At 39.5% G+C, this 24,608-nt stretch overlaps 1 protein-coding gene across 1 annotated transcript in view; it reads left to right on the top strand.

The window, feature by feature from the left end:
• The window catches only part of aplp1 (amyloid beta precursor like protein 1), an 83,937-nt gene that overhangs the window by 41,266 nt on the left and 18,063 nt on the right, over window positions 1-24,608 (top strand). The window contains exons 2-9 of the mRNA XM_088326081.1: window positions 11,092-11,271; window positions 12,859-12,988; window positions 17,537-17,646; window positions 17,726-17,913; window positions 17,997-18,304; window positions 20,639-20,766; window positions 21,892-21,966; window positions 22,028-22,186. Coding sequence (XP_088182207.1) covers window positions 11,092-11,271; window positions 12,859-12,988; window positions 17,537-17,646; window positions 17,726-17,913; window positions 17,997-18,304; window positions 20,639-20,766; window positions 21,892-21,966; window positions 22,028-22,186 — 1,278 coding nt within the window. The remainder of the gene's footprint in view (window positions 1-11,091; window positions 11,272-12,858; window positions 12,989-17,536; window positions 17,647-17,725; window positions 17,914-17,996; window positions 18,305-20,638; window positions 20,767-21,891; window positions 21,967-22,027; window positions 22,187-24,608) is intronic.

Genomic DNA, 24,608 nt, shown 5'->3' with positions numbered 1-24,608 from the left:
AAACAAAGGCAAAGAACAAGCTGTACAGTGTAGCCAAGCAGAACGTCAGTGTGTGTCCCTGCTTCAGCTCATATTAATGATGCAGCACTCTTGTGTCAGTTTGCTGGTACAATTCACTCTCATCAGCACCACTAGATCGTGTTTTTTTTAACCACTGTGCTGCCATACAGATATTGTCACGTGTGCGGGGGGAAATTATCCAATTTGTGTGCCTGTGCGGTCTTGCGCCTGGTAGAATAATCATGTAATACTCTTAATACCATAAGCGGTAGCAGCGGGTTGCTAATTGCCTTGTGCTTGGGGACAAGCAAATGAGTGACGGGTAGCTAGCAGGATGAAGGTTAAAGTGATTGATACGTTTTTGAAGAGGAATCATGCTGACTCTGAACTAGATGCTGGACAAAATCAGGACCCAAATGAAGGCCCTAGTACGAATGGAATTCAAAAGAAAACAAAGAGGTCCAGCAAAGCTTCAAGCGTGAGGCAATACAACACAAGTTATACTTCCTGCCAGGATGTCATTTCTGTGTTCATCCAAACAGGCCCAAGTTTCGCACTGAGTGGGTATAAACATGAACAAATCTTAAATATTTTATTCATTGTGTTTATCTGATTTCTATTTGAGACGTCACAATATAACGTCATACTTCAATGTTAAAAAAATACATATTGTTTTCACCGTTTTAGCTGGTGGTGTCTGAAGGGGTTATTTTTAATAAAATAAATGTGCTTTGGTTCAAAAAAGGTTAAAAACACTGATATAGGCAGGGTCACTAAGGATGCCAACTCTCTGAAAATAAATAAAATAAAATAAGGATCATCTCCTCAGACGGTTAACTTGTTTGTAATGAACTTTCCTGTCGGGTTTTTGTGTTTTTAGTTGTGGGACCTTGGGAGGTAACTCATTAAATCTGAATTGACTAAGTATTTTTGAATGATCTAAAGCACATGAAAAAACTGGTTTCACTTCAGGACCCACCATTCCACCCTAATGAAAAGCGACCCAAATCAAGAAAAAAAATTCCAGTTCTAGAATTTATCCAATGAAAGGATTGTGCAGTTTATAGCAGATAGACAAATATGTTCACCTTTTTTTAAGACAACCCCTAGCAAAAAGTATGGAATCACAATTATTGTTCAGACATTTTATTATGTAGAAAAAACTCACAAAGATCACAAACATTAATCAAATGTAAGGTCATTCTAAAGTGCAACCTATTGGCATTCAGAAACACTAAAAGAAATTAAGAAAAAACATTGCAATGGTTAGTAAATGTTACTTTTATAGAGCAAGTGCAGGGAAATAAATATGGAATCACACAATTCTGAGGAAAAATATGGAATCAGTGCATTTTGAGTAGAAAATAAGGACACACCCAGTCAATTTTCTTGCCTTAATTAGATTAAGTCTGCTCGTTTGTCAGTTGTTAAAAACCGTGCCGTTATCACACCTTGGAGGGCTCTTGGACTAAGTGGATTGGCAAGAATCATGGCTCCAACAAGAGAAATGTCTCTTGATATCAAAGACGGGATCGTCAAACTTCTTGAAGAAGGTAACTCTACTCGTATGGTTGCCAAAGATGTGGGCTGTTCACAGTCAGCTGTATCAAAGATTTGGACCAAGTACAAACCGTCATGGGAAGATTGTTAAGGTCAAGCGTACTGGAAGGCCAAGGAAGACAACAAAATCCCGTGTGTCTTGAAAACAAAAAATGCACACCAAGACAAATGCAGAGGGAATGGGAGGAAGTTGGAGTCAATGTATGTGACAGAACTGTGCCAAATCGCCTAAAGGAAATAGGATTTTTATGTAGGAAAGCTAAAACGAAACCATTGTTGACACTTAAACACATTGTCATTCCAGTGTTTACTAGCGGCACAGCACAAGTGAGAACAAGAACAGGTTAAGAGAGGTGGAGGTGCAATACAGATGACAGAAACAATGAAAGGAAATTTTAAAAAATCCCAACTTGGACTCATTTTTAGTATAATAAAGGCTCCAACGCAGAGTGCATTGTCTATCACTCCCTCAAGCTTATGCATTAGAGGCTAATAATATTTTTCTTTGAGACTTCTTGTGATTATGGACTATACAAATAAACATGACTTAACTTGACTTTATACAGATTATTTTTTATTCTACATAGTCTGTCTTTCTGTGAGTAAATAAGGCACCTATTTTTGCATTAAACTCCTGTCTCGTTTAACATGCTTTCTGGGTGTGACTTGTTTGCTGTGTCATTGCTTATTGTGTTTATGATTAAAGCATTTTACAAGGGCACTTTCATCATAGATTTAGCTCAAGGGTGGGCAACTGTTTGGAGTCAGGGGCCACATTGGGTTCCAAAATGTAGCCAAGGGGCCCTTCCTGGAGACAGATCCCATGTTTTTATTTAAGAATAAATATACATGCAGACATCTACATGTTATATTTCTTTGTAATTGTTTTTAATTATATTAGTTTCACCATTTATTTAATTGCTTACTTTTACATTTCTGTATTAGTATAATTTTATTGTAGTAGAACAGCGGTGGTCTTTTTATAGAAATATTTTTTAAGTATTTTAATAGTTTTTCTGTAGTATTTTTGTAGTCCTTACACAGAAGTACTTTTATAGAATTTATTTAGTATTTTTACAATGTTACTGAAAATGTATTTTTGTAGTATTTCTGTTGTAATAATTCTGTACACTCCACCCGCCAGGGTCTCACAAAATTCTATGTTAAACACTGCATTCTGTCACAGTGATTTGAAGAGTTGTCGTGATTTTCACAGTGATATGGGTCATAAATCAGCAGGGGGTTTTCTGCATGGAGGGTGCGCTGCTTTGGGAAAAACTGAGGGAAAACAAACAAAAGTGAGCGTTCTACAATAGGTCTCAAGTTTACCCCTTACGGTTCTTGTAGAATCCCAATCGAAGACGTACCCAAAGTAAATTGACTGTTGTTTTTGCTGTTTGGACAATATAGCAGTTTGGGTCTCTTGAAATCTATCACGGTTTTTCCCCAAACTGAAATAATCTCTGCAAGTGCTTCTCACATTGATAAGATTTTTATTTTCACCTGATTTGTTTTTGTTTCTTGCAATCAAATGTCTGCAAATGAGTGTAGTATAGCATCTAAGCTGGAAATAATGTGAGACAATAGCTTGAAGCCTTGCCTAGTACCTTGAAAAACTACACATTTCCAAAAGTGGCCTTTTTGAGACAACCCTAAAAACACAGCAAGTATTATTTTTGCTTTATTATTGTATTGTTCTCAGCTCAGGGATGCTGCTGGAAATGTGAATTTCCCTTCGGGGATGAATAAAGTATCTATCTATCTATTGTGTATTTCACTTTGGCCAATATTTCGACATTATTTTTAAAGGGGAATTTTGAGCCGAGCAGACAGATTACAACAGCGATCGAGAAACAAATCAGGAATGCTTTTAGGCTGATTTTTTTTTAATCTGTCGGCATTATAATGTATTTTGGATTCACTGGAATTTCGTGAATATAATCAGACCATGTTTTCGGGAAATTGTTTCAAAGACTTTTGAGTGCGTCATACCGGCTTTATGGTTTTCAGATACAGTGGAACCTCGGTTCTCGACCATAATCCGTTCCAGAACCCTGTTCGAAAACCGATTTGTTCGATCACCGAAACCGTTTTTCCCATTAAAAGTAATGTAAAATCGTTTTAATCCGTTCCAACACCCTGAATGTTTATCATGAACTTAAACATTAAGCTAACCCAGGCTAATCGTACGTTCGCATGAACGTGTAAAAATAAAAAAATCAGGTCGTTTACAAGTCATTTAGCACCCGGGTCTCCACAACAAGTGGTGAGCGGTTAAAGGATAAAAAAAAGATTTATGATTTCTTACCTTTGTGGTGGTCTGCAGAAGCCATGCTCTAGTCCCTCAAAAGAAGGGAAACTCGCACACCTTCTTTATATTTTTCCATTATTTCTTTCTTAAATGCAATAGTTGTATGCACTACTCTTCCTTTTTGACCAGTAGCAACTTTGCTGCTTGCACCGACCTTCTTCGGAGGCACAATTAGGGGCTAAAACACTCCGTTCACCGATATCTAAAGCGAAAGCAAAAAGAAGTGCGCGCGCACGTCATAACAGTTCTTCATGAGGGGTGGGGGCAATCTACACCTGTACGCCGCTCAGCATCGCACCCTAGCGTACCGGCGTTCGAACTCTGATTTTTTGAACGAAAAGCGAAGCAAGAATTTCTCGAAATTTTTGGTCGAGAACCGATTTGTTCGAACTGAGAGGCGTTCGAAAGGCGTACCACTGTATCTTGTTTCAGACTCATCGGGATGTTTCTAAGATGAATTTATTTTGAAACATATCATATCTTGAATCCCACAAGTTTAAGCTGTCCAATAATATGTGGCATAACGTATTACAGTGACTGGCGACACGACTTTGTTCACCAACAGTCTGGCGGCCCACCGGCGGGCCGGCGGAATGTTAAAGGTTTAAAGGGGGAATAATGTAATCTGATCACGGATCAGCGTGTTGCTGTCATGGAGGTCAGGAGCCTGGTGCTCCTCATGGACCCTTATTGATCGGGGTGTTTCAGTTGCATTCACTCTCCATTGATTTTTTTGCAAGTGCACGAGAGAGGAGGAGGCAAATTGAGAGTGCTTGGATGAGGGGAGGAGTGTATCTTCTCAAATATTGATAAGTTTTATTTGGGGGGGGCACTGACCTTCCCCCACCTTAAACAGAGACATTCGCTCAGCAGCTTGTGCTGGACGGCAAGCTCAGCAAATGCTTTCCTTAAGCAACCGATCACTGAAAGCTATACGATACCGTCAATTAAAGTCAAACAAGCACTTATTTCACTTTGTAATTTGGCTTCCCTCAACCTTAGAAGCTTTATATGATGAGAAGTTACTTACGACATGAGTGAGGTCTTGTGCCAAGATGAGGAAAAAGGGAAGGTGTTAAGGTCTGGTGTTCCTGCGTCCACCAGAGGGCGCCCAAACAGTTTGTAACTGGAACAATTGTGTCCAATTAACCCACACCCTCCCCCAATTAGTCTTACCCTTCATAAGGACATTTTAGACAGTACCCAGGGTCAGGCAAGTTTAATTTTTCACATTCATTTTCCACCGTCAAGAACACCATCACGTTTTCAATCCATCATGCTTTATATGGTTTGTTTTATGATTCACATGGTTTTATTCTTCTTTTTGACCCTTTGTTTGTTACTTTGTTGATGTTTTTCTTATTCTATTTTATTTCTTATTTTTTTGAGCAGTTTTCCAATTTTCCTGCTTCCTGTAAGATAATTCCTCAGTGTGCCATACCATCACAGTTAAAGGGACGGTTTGTAATATTGGACTTGATATCTCTGTAGGCCTGCACGGTTAACCGAAAATAAATCAATATTGTGATGTTATGTAGTGCGCTTGTGTAATGGCAATACAATGCAGTTTATTTCAAGGAATTCTAGTTCAGTTTTTGTGAGTGATTGAGTGTTTGTCTAACCAGAGTTAACATACTTCGTGTGCTAACGGCGAGGCGGCTCGGCAGCTGAGTAGTTAGCGCGTCCACGGCACAGCTCTGAGTTAATGGGATCCAGCAACCAGCCTCCCTGAGCTGAGTTTGCATGTTCTCACCGTGCTTGCGTGGGTTTCCTCTGGGCACTCAGGTTTCCTCCCACATTCCAAAAACATGCATGTCAGATTAATTGGCCAGTCCGAATTGTCCCTAGGTGTGTATGAATGAGCAAGTGAGTGAGTCAGTCTCTGTGTGCCCTGTTACTGGCTGGCAAGCAGTTCTGGGTGTCCCCCCTGCCCACTGCCCGATAATAGCTGGGCTCCGGCACCTCTGCGACCCTACTGAGGATAAGTGGTGCAGATAATGGATAGATAGATGCAAGATGCAATGCAAAAAAAGGCGAGACAAAGTTTTCAAGCACCACTCTATGCCAAACACACAAAGCTGCTTTAGGGTAGGCACTACGAGTCCTTTAGAACAAGGACTAACAGGCTTAGGTACGGTTTATTAATAATAATAATAATAATAATAATAATAATAATAATGCTAATATTAATTCATTGCATTTGGTCCTCTTAGGAAAGTTCATTTTCACCAACTGTACCATGGGGTACAGTCAGTGCTGTCACAGCTGAGCGTGCGCCAAATGACCTACTTACCGCACCTGCTGTTCCCAGACAGTCTTCCATTTGAGTGCTAACCAGAACTGACCCTGCTTAGCTTCCAAAGATTGGGTGTTCTTAGGGTGGTATGGTTCTAGACAGGTTTCTTTCCACAGCAATCACCACCCTACACAAGCGCACAAGACTGTAATAAATCTAAAGCCTATGTGGGTGGGTGGGTGTTGGTTGGAGTACTTAACCACTCGAGTCATAGGGGCACCATTTCCTGTGGTGTGTCTTGGGCAAGTACAGCCTGGTGGTGCCCATTTCTCTCCAGGCCAACAAATGTTTCCACCTGGTACTGCACAGAAAAAAGGGTATTTAAATCTAATTGTGTTGCTGCTAAATGTTTTCATTGTACTATTGTTTCAATGTGCTAACAGCAAATATTTTTCCTATTCATCTTTTTATTTCATTTTTATCTTTAAAGTCTTTTTTTACAAATCCCGGAGTGCCATGTCTAATTTTTTTGTAAATAAAATGTTTAATATAGTGTTTTCAATGACAGTAAAGATAATACTGAAACCAGGAGAGAAATACTGAAACCAGGCCTGATATCCAGTAATGTACTCCCCGAAATGTTGCCAACAGCATGTACTGAGACACCTATTTGTTCTTCTTGTATTTTCCCTTGTAGGAAGTACAGTCATCTAAAATGATCACTATGAATTTTAATCAGGACTTCAAACAGCCGAGCTGCAGCCGGTCCAACTAGCGTTTCCCTTTGATCATTTATCACTCCCGTATATATATATATTTTTTTTTTGCTCACTTTTCTCCTCCAGGGCAAGTCTCTTCTAATTGGCTCAGCAGTGCTTATCGCCTCTTCTTTCATTTTTTACTGTATCTCCCAAGTCCGTCTGCAGACACGGCTACACAAATGACCCTGTATTTTACTCCTTTAGATTTATTTTCTGCACTATAAGATGCACCTGTGTATAAGGCGCATGCCCCACAAAAACAGTCTTTTGTGTTATATTTTTCATTTATAAGGCGCAAAGGACTATAGGGCACATGAAATTAAAACTACGGTAAGAGCTTGGGTTGCATAGCAAATAAACAATTACATGTAAAAAAAATTGGGGGATGGCATATAAATTGTGACATATGGTTTAGGCTGCAACGCCGATGCGGCGCGAATTTTGCGCCACTCAGCACCAGTGTTGGGAATAACGTCGTTATGAATAACACGTTACATGACGGCGTTATTTTTTCCAGTAACGGTGTGCGTGTTTACGTAAGTTCTTATGCATGTTTTCGTACGTTTTTATGCAATTTTCCGTACGTTTTTGTGCGGTTTTACGTATGTTTTTGTGTGTCTTTACCTAGGTTCTACAGTAGGTGTGTATATACATTTTGTGTGAATACGTATGTTTTTGTGTTTGTTTATATACATTTTTGCGTGTTTACGTACATTTTAGTGTGTTTACCTATGTATTTGATAAAAAAAACACCACCAAAAACATACATCTTGAAAGGTGATTTTAAGAGAACAAAAAACGGGCTGAATATGTTAGTTCGGTATACGAATGTAACGTTACATGATCTACATGCCTGTTAATATCAATAACGACATAACTGTCAGAACCAGAACAGATGGTAGACCCAAACGCGTAACGTTTCACACAAAGCTTTATTGGAGATTCGAGGAAGTCAGATGCGGGGAAACAAACAACAGAGATCCGGTGCTCGCTGGGCAGGAGGAGCAAGGAGCTCACGGGATCGGGGCGTGGTCGGAATGAAAAAACGAGTGGAGTTGCCGGGACAGGCGATCAGAGCGTGGTCGATGTGCAAAAAGAGATCAAGTAGCCGGAGCGGGAGATCGGAGCGTGGTCGGTGGGCAAAAACGAATCAAGTAGCCGGAGGGGGAGATCGAAGCGTGGTCGGTGGGCAAAAACGGGTCAAGTAGCCGGAGACGATCGGGAAGTCGGGGACAGACGAGCAGGATACAGGTGAGAACGGGGCAGACGGGAGCCAGAGTCAAATAGTGCTTGCCTTGCGTGTGCGGAGGTTCGCTGACGGACTGATAAGGAGTGGATGAGAGTACTGAGTTTAAATCGGAGAGGAACTAATCAGTAAACGAGCAACAGCTGGCGCCAAACGAGCGGGCACAAGTGAGGGCAATGGGTAATTGTGACAATAACGTATCATTTAGGTAACATAAAGGATAAAGAACATGCTTACCAAATGATCATTTTCACTCCAAATCACTCAATCCGACGTAACTAAGTCCGCATTTTTGTCATTGTTTTATTTTGAATCCCCTATAAAGATGACATGTAGAGTATATTTTTGGTGTTGGATTTTATCAAATAAATGTCCCCATAAAATGCGACCTATATCAAATCAAATCAAATTTGTAAAGCACTTTTCAGGCACAAAATTGCCACTCTAAGTGCTGTATAAAAACATAGCGTACACCAAGACAGTAAAATCCCCACAATGGTTAAATTACAATAAAATCAAAATAAGTAGTAATAGAGATAAAACATGATATGATTATGGTGAGGCACAGACGAGCCATGTGAGGAAAGGGACCTGAGGGAGGCTTATCTACACTTATAGGGATGGCAGCCAATGGCCTCTGGATTCCAGCCATTGAACCATACCCTACGAGTGTGGCACCCCCGATTGAGGAAACACTGAAATATGAAAATAGAAATGAAAAATAAAAACAACTGCAAAACAAAACGTAAAAGTAAGGTTTAGAGATGTGACCTATATGTTTTTCTTTTTTTAATTATGTATTTTCTGACTGACGTATACTCCGTAGCAACTTATAGACGATAATTGCTTAGAATTTATAATATTGGAGTTTGGATTGATCCGAGCAGCACAGCAGCTGAGTGGTGAGCACATCAGTGGCACAGTTCTACGGTCATCGGTTCAAATCCAGATATCGTCCTTCCTGTTCGCAGTTTGCATGTTCTTCCCGCGCTTGCGTGGGATTCCTTCGGGCACTCCGGTTTCCTCCCACATTCCAAAAACATGCATGTCAGATTAATTGGCTGGTCTAAATTGTCCATAGGTGTGAATGAGCGAGTGAGTTGTCTGTCTCTGTGTGCCCTGCTGGCAACCAGTTCAGGGTGTCCCCTACCCACTGCCCGAAGATAGTTGGGGTGGGCTCCAGCACCTTGCAACCCTGCTGAGGATAAGCTGTGCAGATAATGGATGCATGTATTGATCCGCCTACCCATGATTAGTGGCTCCTCGCTTCTTGGGGTGTGCCACGTTGTTGTTTATGTAGTCGAGCGCCTCATCGGTCAATGAGCTAGATTTAACACTATGTTCCCAAGCGACTGTTTTTTCCCCGGCATCAGGTCTTCTGGGACTTCCCAGGATGATGCCAGCAGATTCCACAATCAATAGCAACTTCTAAGAAGCTTCTTGTTGTCATGGAGGGGAGGGAGGGAAAAGCTTTATACACAATTCGGTAAATGTATTAGCTTGTACATTATATATGTGTATATATGTATATTATATAACGGGCTGGCAAATCATTGGAGTCGTGGACTGCATCGGGTTAAAACATTTGGTCAAGGGCCTGGACCTGGAGATCTTTTATAACTAAGTAGACATGCAGACATCTATACATTACATTTCACTTTTGTTGTATAATTAGATTTGTTCCATCAAAATTGTTTTGAAATACTCATTAATGAAGCAAAATCATATATTTTTTTTGTATTTTTGTTATATTATTTTCTGTAGTATTAGTATTTTTTTTCTTTTAGAATGAAAGCATAACAATAGAATTGGTACATGTTTTAAGCATTCAATTTGATATTTTGTTTTTGTAGTTGTATTTTTGTAGTATTACTGTAGTAGTATCTTTGACAAATTATTTTTTTCCCCAGAATGAAAGCAAAATAATAAGTTAGGTCCTTGTTTTTAGCATTTAAATTGATATTTGGTTTTGTAGTATTTCTGTAATGTGATTTCTGTGGGAGTATTTTTGTAGAATATCCGTATTTATTTATTTCAGAATGGAAGCAAAAAAAAGCAATGAGGTCCCTGTTTTAGGTAAATGTATTTTGTAGTATTACTGTAGTTGTATTTTTGTAGTATTATGCCTTACTAGGATGTTAGTAGTATTTCTGTAGTATTATTGTAGTTCTACTGTAGTTGCATTTTTTTAGTAGTTTTGTAGTAGGATTTGTTTCCAGAATAGTTATTTCTTTTGAGAATTAAAGTAAAGTAATTTACTGTTTTAGGTTCCTTAAGCACTTACTTTGATATGTTATATTGCTGTATTTCTGTAATAGGTTTTTTTTTTATTTCTATAGCAAGATTTTTGTACAATTTCGACTGTTTTATCTTTCCGTCATAGTATTTCTGTAGTATTTTTTTATTTTCAGAGTGAAAGACGAATAATATATTAGGCACCAAATTTGATATTTAGATGTTTTTTTTTGTAGTAGATACACAAAGGGACAATGGGGACTCAGGTAGCAACCTTAAAAACCCAACATGTTTTTATTAGTAGTACTTTATTTACTATACATATGCTCTTTTGACCATTTTCGTTTGGCCATTTTCGGGCTGTAGTTTGCCTGGTATATACTGTATTTACATCTTGCACTCGCAGACCTTCAGCACCCCTAGCAAATCCTGTTAAAAACTGGTATTCTAATTCCCTCTTTGGCTTAATGATCTTTTTTGCAACCGTGAGCTATCAATAGATCCTTCCCCGACTTTGAGTTCTGTCGATAACCTTTTAAAGCCGAGTGCATTAGCTGGACTATTCGGTTTGATATCTCGTCCTCGGTTTATTGCTGGAGTGCATCGAGCAATTATCCGAGAGGCCAGCTTGTCCCTAGACCAGCCCTGCTATTATATGTCACTTGGTTTGTATTGACTTTTCCTCATCTGCTTTGGTGACACCCCTCTTCATTCAATCCTCCCTCCCTTTTTTTTTCTCCAGGCCCTGTCAATAAGTGAGGTGAAAGTGCCCGGCCCCAAGGTAGCAGAACCGCAGATTGCAATGTTCTGTGGTCGTCAGCTGCTGCACATGAACCCGCAGACGGGCCAGTGGGAGCCGGACCCCCACGGCCGCAAGGACTGCTTCAAAGATCCCGTTGAGATTCGCTCCTACTGTCAGGAGGTAATGTTAAGCTTTGAGGTCGGACCCAAGAGAGAGGGAGGCACAAACTGGGGCAGGGGTGCTTAAAACAAGGATGGTATTTTCTAACAAAACCAGGAACAAAGTAAGAATATAGCGGTCACTATATAATAAAATGTCCGAACAAAACAAAACCTGAGAAAGACCAAGCTAGAGACAAAGACCAAAATGGGAAATGCATTAAACAACGTTACAAACAAATGCACATAGGTGCAAAACAATTTGACAAAATGACCAAAGCAGAAACAGGACACAAAAAGTCAGAGGCTGTACTGACAATGGAAATGAAATAATCAAAGAAACAAACAAAAAACAAGGTGGCACAAAACAAGAACATTTCCACACCAAAAACATGGAAAACAAAATCAGAGGTAGCAAGTGGAAATGTAACGAACAAAATTAACAGATAAAAAAAACAGGTGGATCCAAAACAATTAATAAGATGTTCAAACCAGAAACAGGAAACAAAAAAGCAAATCAGAGGTATAAATTACAGTGGAAATGAAATGAACAAAGTAACAAACAAAAAAGTGGGTGCAAAAAAATAACAAAATGTGCAATCCAGAAACAGGAAACAAAAAAAACAAATCAAAGGTAGCAATGACAGTGGAAATGAATAGTAAACAGTAACAAACAAACACATGGGTGCCAAACAACTAACAAAATGTCCAATCAGTAACAGGGAACAAAAACCAAATCAGAGGTAGCAATGACAGTGGAAATTAAAAGAACAAAGTAACAAACAACCAAACAGAAAAACAAGTCGGCAAAAAAACACAACTATTTCCAAACCAGAGACATGATAAACGAAATCAGAGGTTGTACAACGTATATATTAGTAGGTGTTCCTATTTTCACATAATTATCATCTTTAGATTCCTCTAGTAGAGTATGTATTATTGGAAATGGGAAGCAAGCGCTATCTGGTGGCCAAAATATACAAACGTAAAACTAAACCATTCTGTTAGTTAGTTGATGGCGCACTGACCAATTTCAAGGAGCATCTCTGACGTTAAAGGTACATTGTGTATTATTCAGCACCTCCTAGTGGTTGAATAAATTATGTTGATTTAAAGGATTAGCAAAAACACAGGAAATGGCGTTTTGTAAAATACTTATTGGTCAAGAAATCTGTATTTATTTTACATAATGTGATGCTCAACTAGAGGGAGCTGATATCATTGTCTGCCATCTTGATACTAAATGTAAAATACGGGCGAAAAATGAGAAGAACATTATGCAGTTTGGTCGCTTTGAGTCTCTGTAGTTGGTATTCTGTGTACAGTCGGTAAAAATGAATATAACTTACGGGGACCAATTCAATTATATTATTATTATGATGATGATGATTGTGACAACCTCATGAAGCATTGTCCTTGCATGGTGTTAGAGAGGTTGCATGAGTTTTCTCCTGATAGACCATTCTTCCTGTGTCCCACTCCCATCATTCGACCCACCATCTTGAACCTGAATTCAACCGAATTGTTCCCCCTGCCCCTTCCCCTTTGTCTTTATTCCCTCTGCCAATCCATCCATCTCTCCTGTCTCTGCATGGACCTTCACAACCAGATGTACCCAGCGCTTTCCATCTCCCACGTAGAGGAGGCAAAAAGTCCTGTGAACATCCCTTACTGGTGTAAGAAAGGCTGGAGTCACTGCCAGGCACGACCCTTCATAGTGGTGCCCTATCGCTGCCTAGGTAAGACCTTGAAAAAAGTCTTGAAACCCATCATCCAAATGTGTGTATTCTGCCTTATTCTGGGAATACAGTATCTTGGTCATTTGCACTTCAAGCACATTTTCACGTTTATAATTCATTTTGGTTGAATTTTTCCGTTGTAATGTGGAATAATTTGTCATAGACCACTGGGTCCCCACAGGGTGTTAAGAATAGAAAAAGTTTGAAATGTGATAACTGCAAATAAAGGCCTTGAAAAGGTCTTTAATTTGTTTACAAGTCTTAAAGTTAACTCTCTGTCACAATCACCCGGATCGGGAACACCTGTGTTCAGGATTTGGCGTAGTAGTGTGGCGACGTCACTTGCGGATTTTTGTACGGCGCTCTCGGTCCATTGTAGTCGTTGTAGAGCGGAAGGAGGCTCTGAGTTGCTTGGTTCTTCCTTCGGAGAAACGTGCGCTGATCTCATGATGTGGTTCGATTGTTCTGTCAGACAGGACGAAAGGAAGACTGAGATCACTTGCGCTCGTTTCTTGGTTTTATTGAAAGGAAGGAAATGACAAGGTGGGATTCTTTGATCCGTTGGTTGGCGGATTGACGGAACTTGACAGGCGGGTGAAGGCTTGGCGAGAATGGTCGCGGACAGGCGTAATCATAGTGTTCGGAAAAGAGTTCAGGAGTCAGACGGGCAGGGCAGATTTACAGAAACGGGTCGGCAACGGAGATCAATCAGAAGAGAACAGGGAGCAGGCAAAGAGTCAGAGGTACGGGCTTACTGAGCTGAAGGCAACAGGTAGCATGAGTACAATCGAACAAAGTGTTACCGGAAGCTGGGGATTTAAATATACAGGGTGCGCCAATCAGCTGTCCTGGCTGTTGGCGCCAAATCCTGAACACAGGTGTTCCCGATCCGGGTGATTGTGACACTCTCAAATGTCTTATGTGTGTAATTAAGCTAATAACTGTAAAATAAATAAACTAACAAAAGTATTTAACGTTGTGTCATAAAGAAAAAAAAATCCTTAATCGATCTCTGTAAGATGAATCCAATGTGTCGGTTTGGAAAATCCATATTTCTGCGTTTTCGAAAATGCTGCATTACGTTGGAACTTTATGTCCAGTCAGTCTCCAACCTGCTGTCATTGTGGGAGTAACTTTGGGATCCAACTTCCCTTGCAGATCAAACCTCTGCAGCCTAGTACGCAATACCTTCCTTGCTCCTTCGGCATAGAGCGGGACTGTAAAGTCCCTGCCATCGCGGCAAGGTGGTGTTGGGCGCTGGGGTCTGTCAGAACTGGTTGCCCGCCTCCCGCATCTGTATGCCACAATAGGTGCGAGATTGGTCTTATATTTCATTGGATTTGGTCTTGAAAGGGTATTAAAAACTTCAAAATTTAAATGGAAAAATCCTGGGCGAACCCTGTGGACCAGCAGTGCACCATCAGTTAACCAAAAGGACATTTCGTACTTTGGAGTACATATGCCAACTAATGAGTCACGTATTGTGTAGTGTCTCACTGGCGTGACTGCAGGCAGTGTGTGTAGTTCCCACTGCTGTGAAAGGTCTGTTTGTCTCACATGGATGCAAGGATATTAACAAAGTACTATGGAAGATGTACTAGCTTCTCTACATAATAGTCAAAAGTGTTTTCCCACCACAATGCTATTGTAGTAAAGTGAATTATCATGCGTGCTTGAGGTTTCCTTTAATTGTAGGATGAAAATGGTAAAAGTAAGAAAAGGACCGTTTCAAATACACTCTATATGCCATCCCAAACCCCCAAAGAGATGAACAAAAAAGAGTTTATTCAAGCGCATCTAAGGGAGACACGTACAGTATTTGGACATGCCACAAAAGCAGCTTGACAGAGGCTGCAATGATAAATTCAGCCAGAAGATGGCATCAGCAAGTAGAATGTTTTGAACCAAAGAACACCACCTTTAACTTGTAAATTAACTCTCCGCACTTCTTCAGGATAAAAGTGTAAATACATAGGTAATCCTCCTTTATGAAAAAGATAAGGAAAATAAAGTCCATGCAACAAGACAAAAACATTGGATGGCTTGACTTGCTGTTAGCTAGCTAATACTAATGTTAACTGTATTGTAAAATTAAAACATTCCAGAAGGTGTTAGCCGGATGGGTGGGAGAGTACAAATTAAAGAGAAAACTGGTGGCACTGTTGTAACGGGCTGCCAACTCGTATGCTTTATGACTCATTACTCTTGTTCCACAAAATAGCTGATAATATATGAAGGCACAAACAGTTTTTACTCTAACTCCCTCTGAATAGTGACAGCAGTGGCACACAGTCAGGGGTGGCAGGAGAGGCCTGATCGATATTGAAATGTTATATGTATTCAGTGTTAATGTTTTTTTCTCATTTAACTTAACAATTTTTTTTAAATTTATTTTTCAAAATCACTGATTGTTTACATTATGAACATCATATATAATATAATAAGTAGGTGACGTATTACCGTGCTAAGCGTCTGAAGGTGCAGAGCGATTCATGCAATTCTCTTGCCTCATGGCAGAGGGCGATTATTAGATAGACAGATAGATAGATAGATACTTTATTCATCCCCGAAGGGAAATTCACATATTAGACTAAGGATTCAGATTTGGCATAACACCCGACCCCAAACAACAAAAGATAGTATTAGCAGGCTAAAAGCAAGTAAATGAAGGATTACCTACTGTATATTTTGATGCCTTTGTTAAATGGGAGCAGCGCATATACTTCATTTATAAGTTTTTCCTATAACGTTTTGATGGCCTGCCGCGTCAGACTGTTGATAAACAAATATTTGTCATGCCATATATCTTGGAAAGCTTTAACTAGTGGGATTCAAGATACCATTTAAAAATGTACTCATCACAGAAACATTCCGGTCGTCTTAAACGAGGTACACAAAAACTAGAAAGCCGGGATAGCTCACCAGTCCTCTGACCTTTTCATCTACACCACTGTCGGCCTATTGCAATCTTTTCTTCATGTTCCATAACCTGCCATTGCATATGAATGCCTGCATTGTGAAAAGCAGATCTGACTTACTTTGTTAAAAGTGTGCAAATGCAACCCACAATTAATTTTTATGCAGGATTATTACGTGCATGTATGCACAATAAAAGATTGACTTTTAGAAAGAAAAGTCAAACATTTACAACTCTTTCACAATGTCTTAAAAGTGGCCAAAGTAAAATACAAGGTGGCTGAGGTTTTAGGGGTGTAAACTGGTCATCTCCAAATGGCCACTTTCAGAAACGCTTAGACATACTTTTAGGAATATGTGTACAATAAACCTTTATTTTTTCAGATTGTGACAAATTTGACTAAAGACCAGGTAAGGCTTCATGTTATTGTCCTGGCTGCTTTGAAGTTAAAATGCCCATGCGACACTCACCTGCAACGATTTTATCACCCAAAAAAATCCAGGCGAGAATTAAAAACCTTCTATTTCTGTGGGTTCCAACTTAGATTACTCAATGTCAGTATTACTTGCAGGGAACATCCATATTCTCCAACCAATTCAAGAACAGCATTCAATTTACTTTGGGTATGTCCTGGATTGGGATTTTATGCAAATTTTACAGGGAACGTTAAGGGGTTAAGGTGAGACAATAAAATGTTATTTTTGTTTTTTTTTTCTAACTACAGTTTATATATAGCGTTCTTGTCCTGCCAATCAAATAATCAATAAGATGTAAGTTTTTTTATATCAATCTTTTTCAAACACAGCACAGTAATTATTTGTCTTACTGTGCGGTGGAAAATAATCCAATTTGTATGCCTGTGCGGTCTAGCATGAATTATATTGCCTTTTGATTTACTTTTACCAGAGATGCTACGGCACCAACTGGTGCCGCACCGCGGAATTAAAGGAATGTGCTTTGGTTCAAAAAAGGTTGAAAAATACTCATCTCATCTCATCAGCCGTACCGCTTATCCTCATTAGGGTCACGGGGGGGCTGGAGCCCATCCCAGCCATCTCCGGGCAGTGGGCAGGGGACACCCTGAACTGGTTGCCAGCCAATCGCAGGGCACACAGACAATGCATTCGCTCATTCACACCTAGGGACAATTTGGACCGGCCAATTCACCTGAAATGCATGTTTTTGGAACGTGGGAGGAAACCGGAGTGCGCGGAGGAAACCCACGCAAGCACGGGGAGAACATACAAACTCCGCACAGGAAGTCTGGAGCTGGATTTGAACCCACGACAGGTTCCCATGACATGAACTGTGCCGCACAAGCGCTAACCACTGCGCTGCCGTGCTGCATTGAAAAATACTGATTTATGTAATCTGAATGGGCCTCACCGGACACGAACCTCACTACATGTGATCGAGTAACAGGAACATACCACAAGAGGATCATTTGGAGTCACTTGATAATAAGGTCTTAGTTGACTTTAAGAGAGAAAAAAATGGAAAAGAATGTCTGTTAGTAGTTTTAATTGATTAAGTGTGGTTATCAATATCCCACATTCAAACATTCCTAAAATTCGGTAAAATGGATAAGTCTCACGCGGTTTTCCCTGTGTTTTTCCATGCTGCTACAAAAGGTGAGTACGTGAGCGAGGCCCTGCTGGTTCCGGACCGATGTCGTTTCCTACACCAGGAGAAGATGGATGCCTGTGAGAGTTACGTGTACTGGCACAACATTGCAAAGGAGGTGTGATACTATCATTTTTAAATGTGCTGCGATGCTTCATTATGTATTAGTGGACAAACTGAATATTCTTCTCCTTAAGGCGTGCACTGTAGACAATCTGGAGCTTCACAGCTATGGGATGCTTTTGCCCTGTGGAGAGAATTTCCGCGGAGTAGAGTATGTATGCTGCCCTGGTCGAAACAGTGCTGGCACTAAATCAGAACTGGAGGAAGGGGAACTCCTGGCTGGTCACCAGACCCCGCAGAATCGTGGCTTACTAAATTCTGCGTAAGACAGATTCAGCCTTCACTGCAAGAGCACAAACACAGAAACACAGACGTTTTGTGTTTTGTTTTTTCTTTGTTAAATAGTACCAATGCAAAAAAAGCTATCCCAAACCCCTCCCCTGAAACCGACGTGTATGAGACCGACATGGAAGACGATGAGGACGAGGTGGTGGAGGAAGATGAGGAGGAGGAGGAAGAAGAAGACGATCTGGACGAGGAACCGGTGGAGGAGGAGGATGATGAAGATGAGACAATAGCGGTGAGGAACCCCGAGAAGTACGAATACCCTATCGACTCGGGCCCCTACCAGACGTCAGACTATCTGGACTCGTCCTACGATGACAAAAGCTACAAGGCCACCACCTCGCCTCCTCTTATCAAAGGAGACAGCGGTACGTGTACTCAAGCACTCATGATAAAGCTCATCCAATAATATTGTCATCACAGTTTTGGGGTTATGCACTTCACTTTTTGCACATTTTATATACAAGTATATTTGGACAAATCAAGAAATTTGTCATAATCCCTAATGAATAGTGAATGTAGATGCTAGCTAAACCCGTCTAGCCTGAACTCAAGCGATTCCAGTTAATTGGATTACGAGGCAGATAACATTTCACTTTTTGAGTGTGCATACTATCGAGTCAGGACAGTAAAGTTTTCCCAAGTTGGATTTGTATCATGAGGTGTCGGACAGACCCAAATGCGGGACACAAGGTCATGTGGTCAAACCCTACTAGGGGAACATTTATTTATAAGAACAAAATACTTTACCGGCAATAAGGGGGTAAGATATATGAAATTGTTATTTATTTAGTCTGTAAAGAAAAGATCGAAGAGTAAAAGCACAAACTAGATAATGAATAAAAATTAACATTCTTTATTTAGATTATTTGCATCGAAAACTACACGAAAATAGCGTGCTTTAAGAAGCAATGAAACAAAATAAACAACATGTTTTGGGAATTTTAAAAAATCACACTAACCAAGAACAGGCCTGCTGTTAAGAGTATTTCAACCTAACAAATAAAAGAACAAGCTAGATAGAATACAACTATGTACAGCACGGATCAGGCTATCTTGGCAAGTTTATTCTCCTGCTAGATTTAAAAAACAACAAGAGAGCAGAAGTGAATACATTTTCTATTTTTCTTTTTTTTCTTTTCTTTTTTTTCTTTTTTTTTTTTTTTTTCAAAAAAGCAGCCCGGCCAGGAAGCCCGAACCTATAGCAAATTGCGAAATAAGCATTTTCTATAAAAAAATTGTGAGAGAAAAAAATTAACGCGCTCATTTTTGTGATTGACAGTGTTGATTTTTACTTGCTTATTTATAGTGAATAGTGTCATCTTCTGGAAACTTGCAATTACAGCAAGTTGGGTGTGCGGTTTTCTTTTTGAAGCCGCAATCTGTAATATTTCACCACTAGATGGCACAGTTTTCTGATGCGGACAAAAAACATCGCCACAGCACACAACAAGACGGCAGACAAACATGGCGGCAACCTAGATAGGGTTTGCACTAAATCCAAATGTCTCAACCTATGATTTTTTTTGTAAAAATTAATATTGGTATAATAATTCATGTATCTTTGCCTAGAATTCAAAACCATGTTTTGTTTTTTTAATGAATAAACGTTTTTTGTACCACTAGGAAATGTTACACACTGTCCCTTTGTGTAAAGACCACATTTGACTTAAAAATGGAACTCTTACATACTACTAGGGGGAAAAAAATTGTTTGGCAACTCTATCAGTATAATTTTCGTATCGTGTGTAAAAGTTTGGGGCGGAAAATTGAATAAGAATAAGAGGAGCACATGTGTCATGTGTTGGCTGCTCTCTGCCCAGTCTGGAGGACATTGCCTGCTCTCGCTACCTCAGCAGAGCAGAAAACATCATCAAGGACTTTTCTCACCCCGGCCACCATCTCTTCGACCTGCTGCCTTCCGGCAAGCGCTACAGGTCACACAAAGCAAAAACGAACAGACTCAGAGACAGTTTCTTCCCCACAGCCATTACCACCCTAAACAGACACCGCACAAAAAACTGAAAACTATTGCAAAAAACTACCTCACACGTATGTAAAATGGTACTCACGTACATGCTGTCTGCACTATGTTTGTTCACTGCTCAAACAGACACCGCACAAAAAAAAAAAAAAAAAAAAAAAAAAACTTAAAACTCGTGCCAACACTACCTCATACGAATATAATGTTACTCATGTCTTGCTCTTGCACATGTCGACTGCACTACGTTTAATGCTCAAATTGCACAATGTCTGACCATTTCCTGTTTCATGCTGACTATTTTTGCACTATGATGACTTTGCACCAAATGCAATATTGCACAACCGTTACGATACCGACGTTATCACGACAACCCTGTATGTAACATCCCACATGCCGACATTTTCTGTGTAAATACCATGTAAATTATAACTATAGCCTTATCCCCCTTGTCTTATAACATCTTCTCTGTTCCTTTATCTTCTTGCTCATACCTCACTATGAATGTGTAAAACTGGAGTGTCATGCCCAATTTCGTTGTCACAATATGTTAGCCCATTTGTAACAATGACAATAAAGGTATATTCTATTCTATTCTATTCTATTCTAAAATGTGTAATGAAATAGTAAGAACTGAATACTATACAGACTCGTTTGCTTGTTTTAACTGTAAAAGCAAAGCAAAAGCAATCACTTTTTTTTCCTTTTGCTTTAATTGCAGTGACAACCACCCGACCCACAGATGGGGTGGACGTTTATTTTGAGAAGCCAGTTGATGACACAGAGCACGCCAATTTCCTGCGTGCTAAAACTGACCTGGAGGAGCAACGGATGAAGCGCATCAATGAGGTGATTCTCTTTTTATTAACTCATCCAATGCCCTAACGTATGAATAGGTTTTCAGAAGCGCTGTCCCGGTGCCAAAATGTAAATATATATATATATATATATATATATATATATATATATATATATATATATATATATATATATATATATATATATATATATATATATATATATATATATATATACATATATATATATATATATATATATATATATATATTTTTATTATTTATCAAACTATTCTAAAGTCTTTGGCCCAGCCCTTCCGAGAATATCCAACCTCTAGGAATGATATCAGTATTATAAATCACCACTAGATGACAGGAGTAGATTTGGTAAGATATTTGTCGACACCTATTGCCTAGTTTGTTTCCTGAATGGCAGTGTGTAGGCCCCAGTGTCAAGTCAAGTCAGATTTATTTGTATAGCCCTTAATCACAAGATGTCTCAAAGGACTGCACAGATTTACCATTACACCATTGCCTGATCCTAAACCAACACGTGGGCAAAGAAAAACTCAGAATCGCAGCATGTGGGAAAAAAGAAAGCTTGAGAATGGGCCTCACTAGTGGTAATCCCACGGTGTAATAGATTTAGCATTGGGTAACAGTACACAAAACATAGTGAACATCAATAAAAGAAAACACATGGCCACTTTTGGAAACGCCTAAACCTACCCTTAAAAAAATGAATAAAACACAATGTTTAGTTTTTCAGATTGTGATCAAATTTGATAAGGTACCAGGTAAGGCTTCAAGCTATTGTCTCACCCGTTTTCCAGCAAAGGTTCCCGTGCTACACTCATCAGAAGAAAAATTTAGGCGAGAATAAAAACCTTGTATTTCTGTGTGTCCCAAGTCAGATAACTCAATGTTAGAATGAGACCAAAACCGCCCATAATGTCCAAACAGTTTAGGAAGACCATTCAATTTACTTTGGGTATGTCTTATATTGGGATTTTAGGTAAATTTCACAGGAACAGTAAGGGGTTAATGGGACTGGAGGAATTGGGAAAAGGGGCTTTGAATTTGGCCTTGAATAATGTGTACAAACCCTGATTGTAGTTTCAATGAAACAATCAATCGGCCTTATTTATGCTGTCTATCCTGCAATCTTTCCTTTTAGATCATGAAGGAGTGGGCTGAGGCAGACAATGAGTCAAAGAATCTTCCCAAGTCAGAGCAGCAAGCCCTTAATCAGGTAAGCATGCCAGGCGGTACCATAGAGACCTTCATTTTATGCAGCCATTATCTCTCCCAAGCATTTCCAGAGCGTGCTGCAGACATTGGAAGAGCAAGTGGCGGGCGAGAGGCAAAGGCTGGTGGAGACGCATCTCGCCAGAGTAGAATCTATCCTTAACAACAACCGCCGCATGGCCCTAGAAAACTACCTGACCGCAGTCCAGTCTGATGAGCCGCAGGTAAGACACATAAGGCATCTTAACTCCACTCAACTTTATTTATAAAGCCCTTTAATACAGCCCCAGTCAAAGACAAAGTGCTGTACACAAATAAAACACAGTTAAGAGAAAACCTTAAATCAGGGGTGGGCAAACTTTTTGAGTCGCGGGCCGCATTGGCTTAAACATTTTTTGAAAGGGCCAGGAGGAGATAAAAATATTGATTACATTTTTGTATATAGCGATACAGTCTCGAATACAAACCTCAGCAATACCTGAGTGTAGCTCCTATACTGTTAGACAGAGGAAAGAAAAGCTACTGGACTTGTTCTAGGTTTGAGGAGTGGTAATATTTCTTTTGTTAAATATGTTTAATTTCGGGCAGCATGGGGGCGCAGTGGTTAGCGCATGTGCAACACAGTTCTGAGGTCATGAGATCGAACCTTCCTGTGTGGAGATGGCATGTTCTCCCCGTGGGTTGCGTGGGATTCCTCCGGGCACTTCGGCTTCCTCCCACATTCCAAAAACATGCATGTCAGGTCAATTTGCCGGTCCAAATTGTCCCTTGGTGTGAATGAGCAAGTGACCTGTCTGTCCCTGTGTGCCCTGCGACTGGCTGGCAACCAGTTCGGGGTGTCCCCTGTCCACTGCCCGAAGACCGCTGGGATGGGCTCCAGCACCCCCGCGACTTTACTAAAGATAAGCGGTGCAGATAATGGATGGGTGGATGGATGGATGTTTTATTTATTTTTCAGTTTGATAGCCGGTCATCTACTCTAATTTCGTTGTTAACCTATTTTTAGTAGCAAAATGTACGTTTATCTGAATTAACAATTAACTATTTTGTGTCAGAATAAGTTGCACAGTATTACACTTTGAATTTCAATGACAGTTCAAATGAATGACAAGAAGGTTCATTAAATTAGCAAAGAAAACACAATTCCAATATTTTCTAGTTGAGGGGATCTCAAATGCATGGGTGGAGAAGCACCTTTTCCGTTACTGGCTCTATCTAGTGTTAAAACTGAGAAGTGCAACAGAGTTGAGCTCAAGCGCCAGGTGCGGGCCATATTCAACTATATTTTCAGAATTTCCTGCGGGCCAATAAAAACACCCCTTTTGTACACCCCTGCCTTAAATAGACCATGAAATAATGAAAACTTTTAAAAAGTATATAAATAATAGGATAATAAAACAGGACCAAAGCCTCGTGCTGGGTCAAAAGCCAAGGAATAGAAATGGATTTTCAAAACAGTTGCTGAAGGGTACAAGCAATGATTGTGCTGAACGGATTGTTCAAATGTAAAGTTCTGCAAATGGATACAAAGGGAAGTTTGTATGAAGAAGTGTTGGTAGCAACAGTGATGTATGGCTCGGAAGCGTAGAGTTTGAGAGTAAATGATTGAAATAGGGTTAAATGTCTTTGAAATGAGATTTTTGTCTAGGATGTGTGGAGTGTCGTGACTGTTTAGGTTAAGGAATGAGAAAATAAGGAGAAGAACTGGTGTTGTGAAAACTTGCTAAGGGGGTTGATGAAAATGTTCTAAGGTGGTTTGGATATGGCTGCCAGCAGGACAGACTGACAGACAGACAACGCGCCAAAATGAAAAGAGTCAAAATATGATAACAATGTATATATTAAAGTAAAGTACAAATAATAAAAATGTCTTTTGTTGCCAACTTTGTCTTTGTCCCTTTATGTGTCTACAACTAAAACACTATAAAAATTACTATAAGTCTAAACATTAAATTCAGTTGCTTAAAAACAGGGACCTAATTAATTATTTTGTTTTTATTTTGAAAATAAAAAAAGAGATAAATAAAATTAAAAAAAACTAATACAGTAATTCTATAATACAAAAATGCTACTACAGAAATATTACTACAAAATACAAACTACCACACTACAATGATACTTAAGAAATACTACAAAATACTACTATCGAAATACTAAAAAGAATACTACAAAAATCTACAAATATACACTACAGTATGCCAGCAATACAAAAATACTGCTACAGAAATTTTATGACAAATATACTACAAAATGTAACCACATTAATACTACAAAAGTACTATATAATTTTTTAAAAATCTCCTACGGTTATAGTACTTTTCTATTGCTTTATTATGTTTTGCTTTTTTTGTTTTTTATATTCCTTTTTTCTTCTTTTGTTTCTTTTTTCATTGGTGTCCTTTTCATTTTTGCTGTGTTATCCCCTTTTAAGTCATTTTGTGCAATATGTTACAAGATAATCGGTTAAATATGGATTAAAGCAACATAAACAATCAGAAGAGCTGCTTGGCAGTTGAAAAAGACAGGTGTTTTTATTTAGCCAAGCCGAAAGAGCCGATTCCTCTGAAAAAAGACTTAATCCCCATCACTACGACCAATGTTGGGAGGGTCTGCTCTGTGGGGACTGATGCACACACTGTGTGCTGT

The sequence above is a fragment of the Urocampus carinirostris genome, chromosome 2 (assembly GCF_059441175.1).
Source record: "Urocampus carinirostris isolate Australia breed hairy pipefish chromosome 2, RoL_Ucar_1.0, whole genome shotgun sequence".
NCBI lineage: Eukaryota > Metazoa > Chordata > Actinopteri > Syngnathiformes > Syngnathidae > Urocampus > Urocampus carinirostris.
This window is presented reverse-complemented; position numbering and strand designations above follow the sequence as displayed.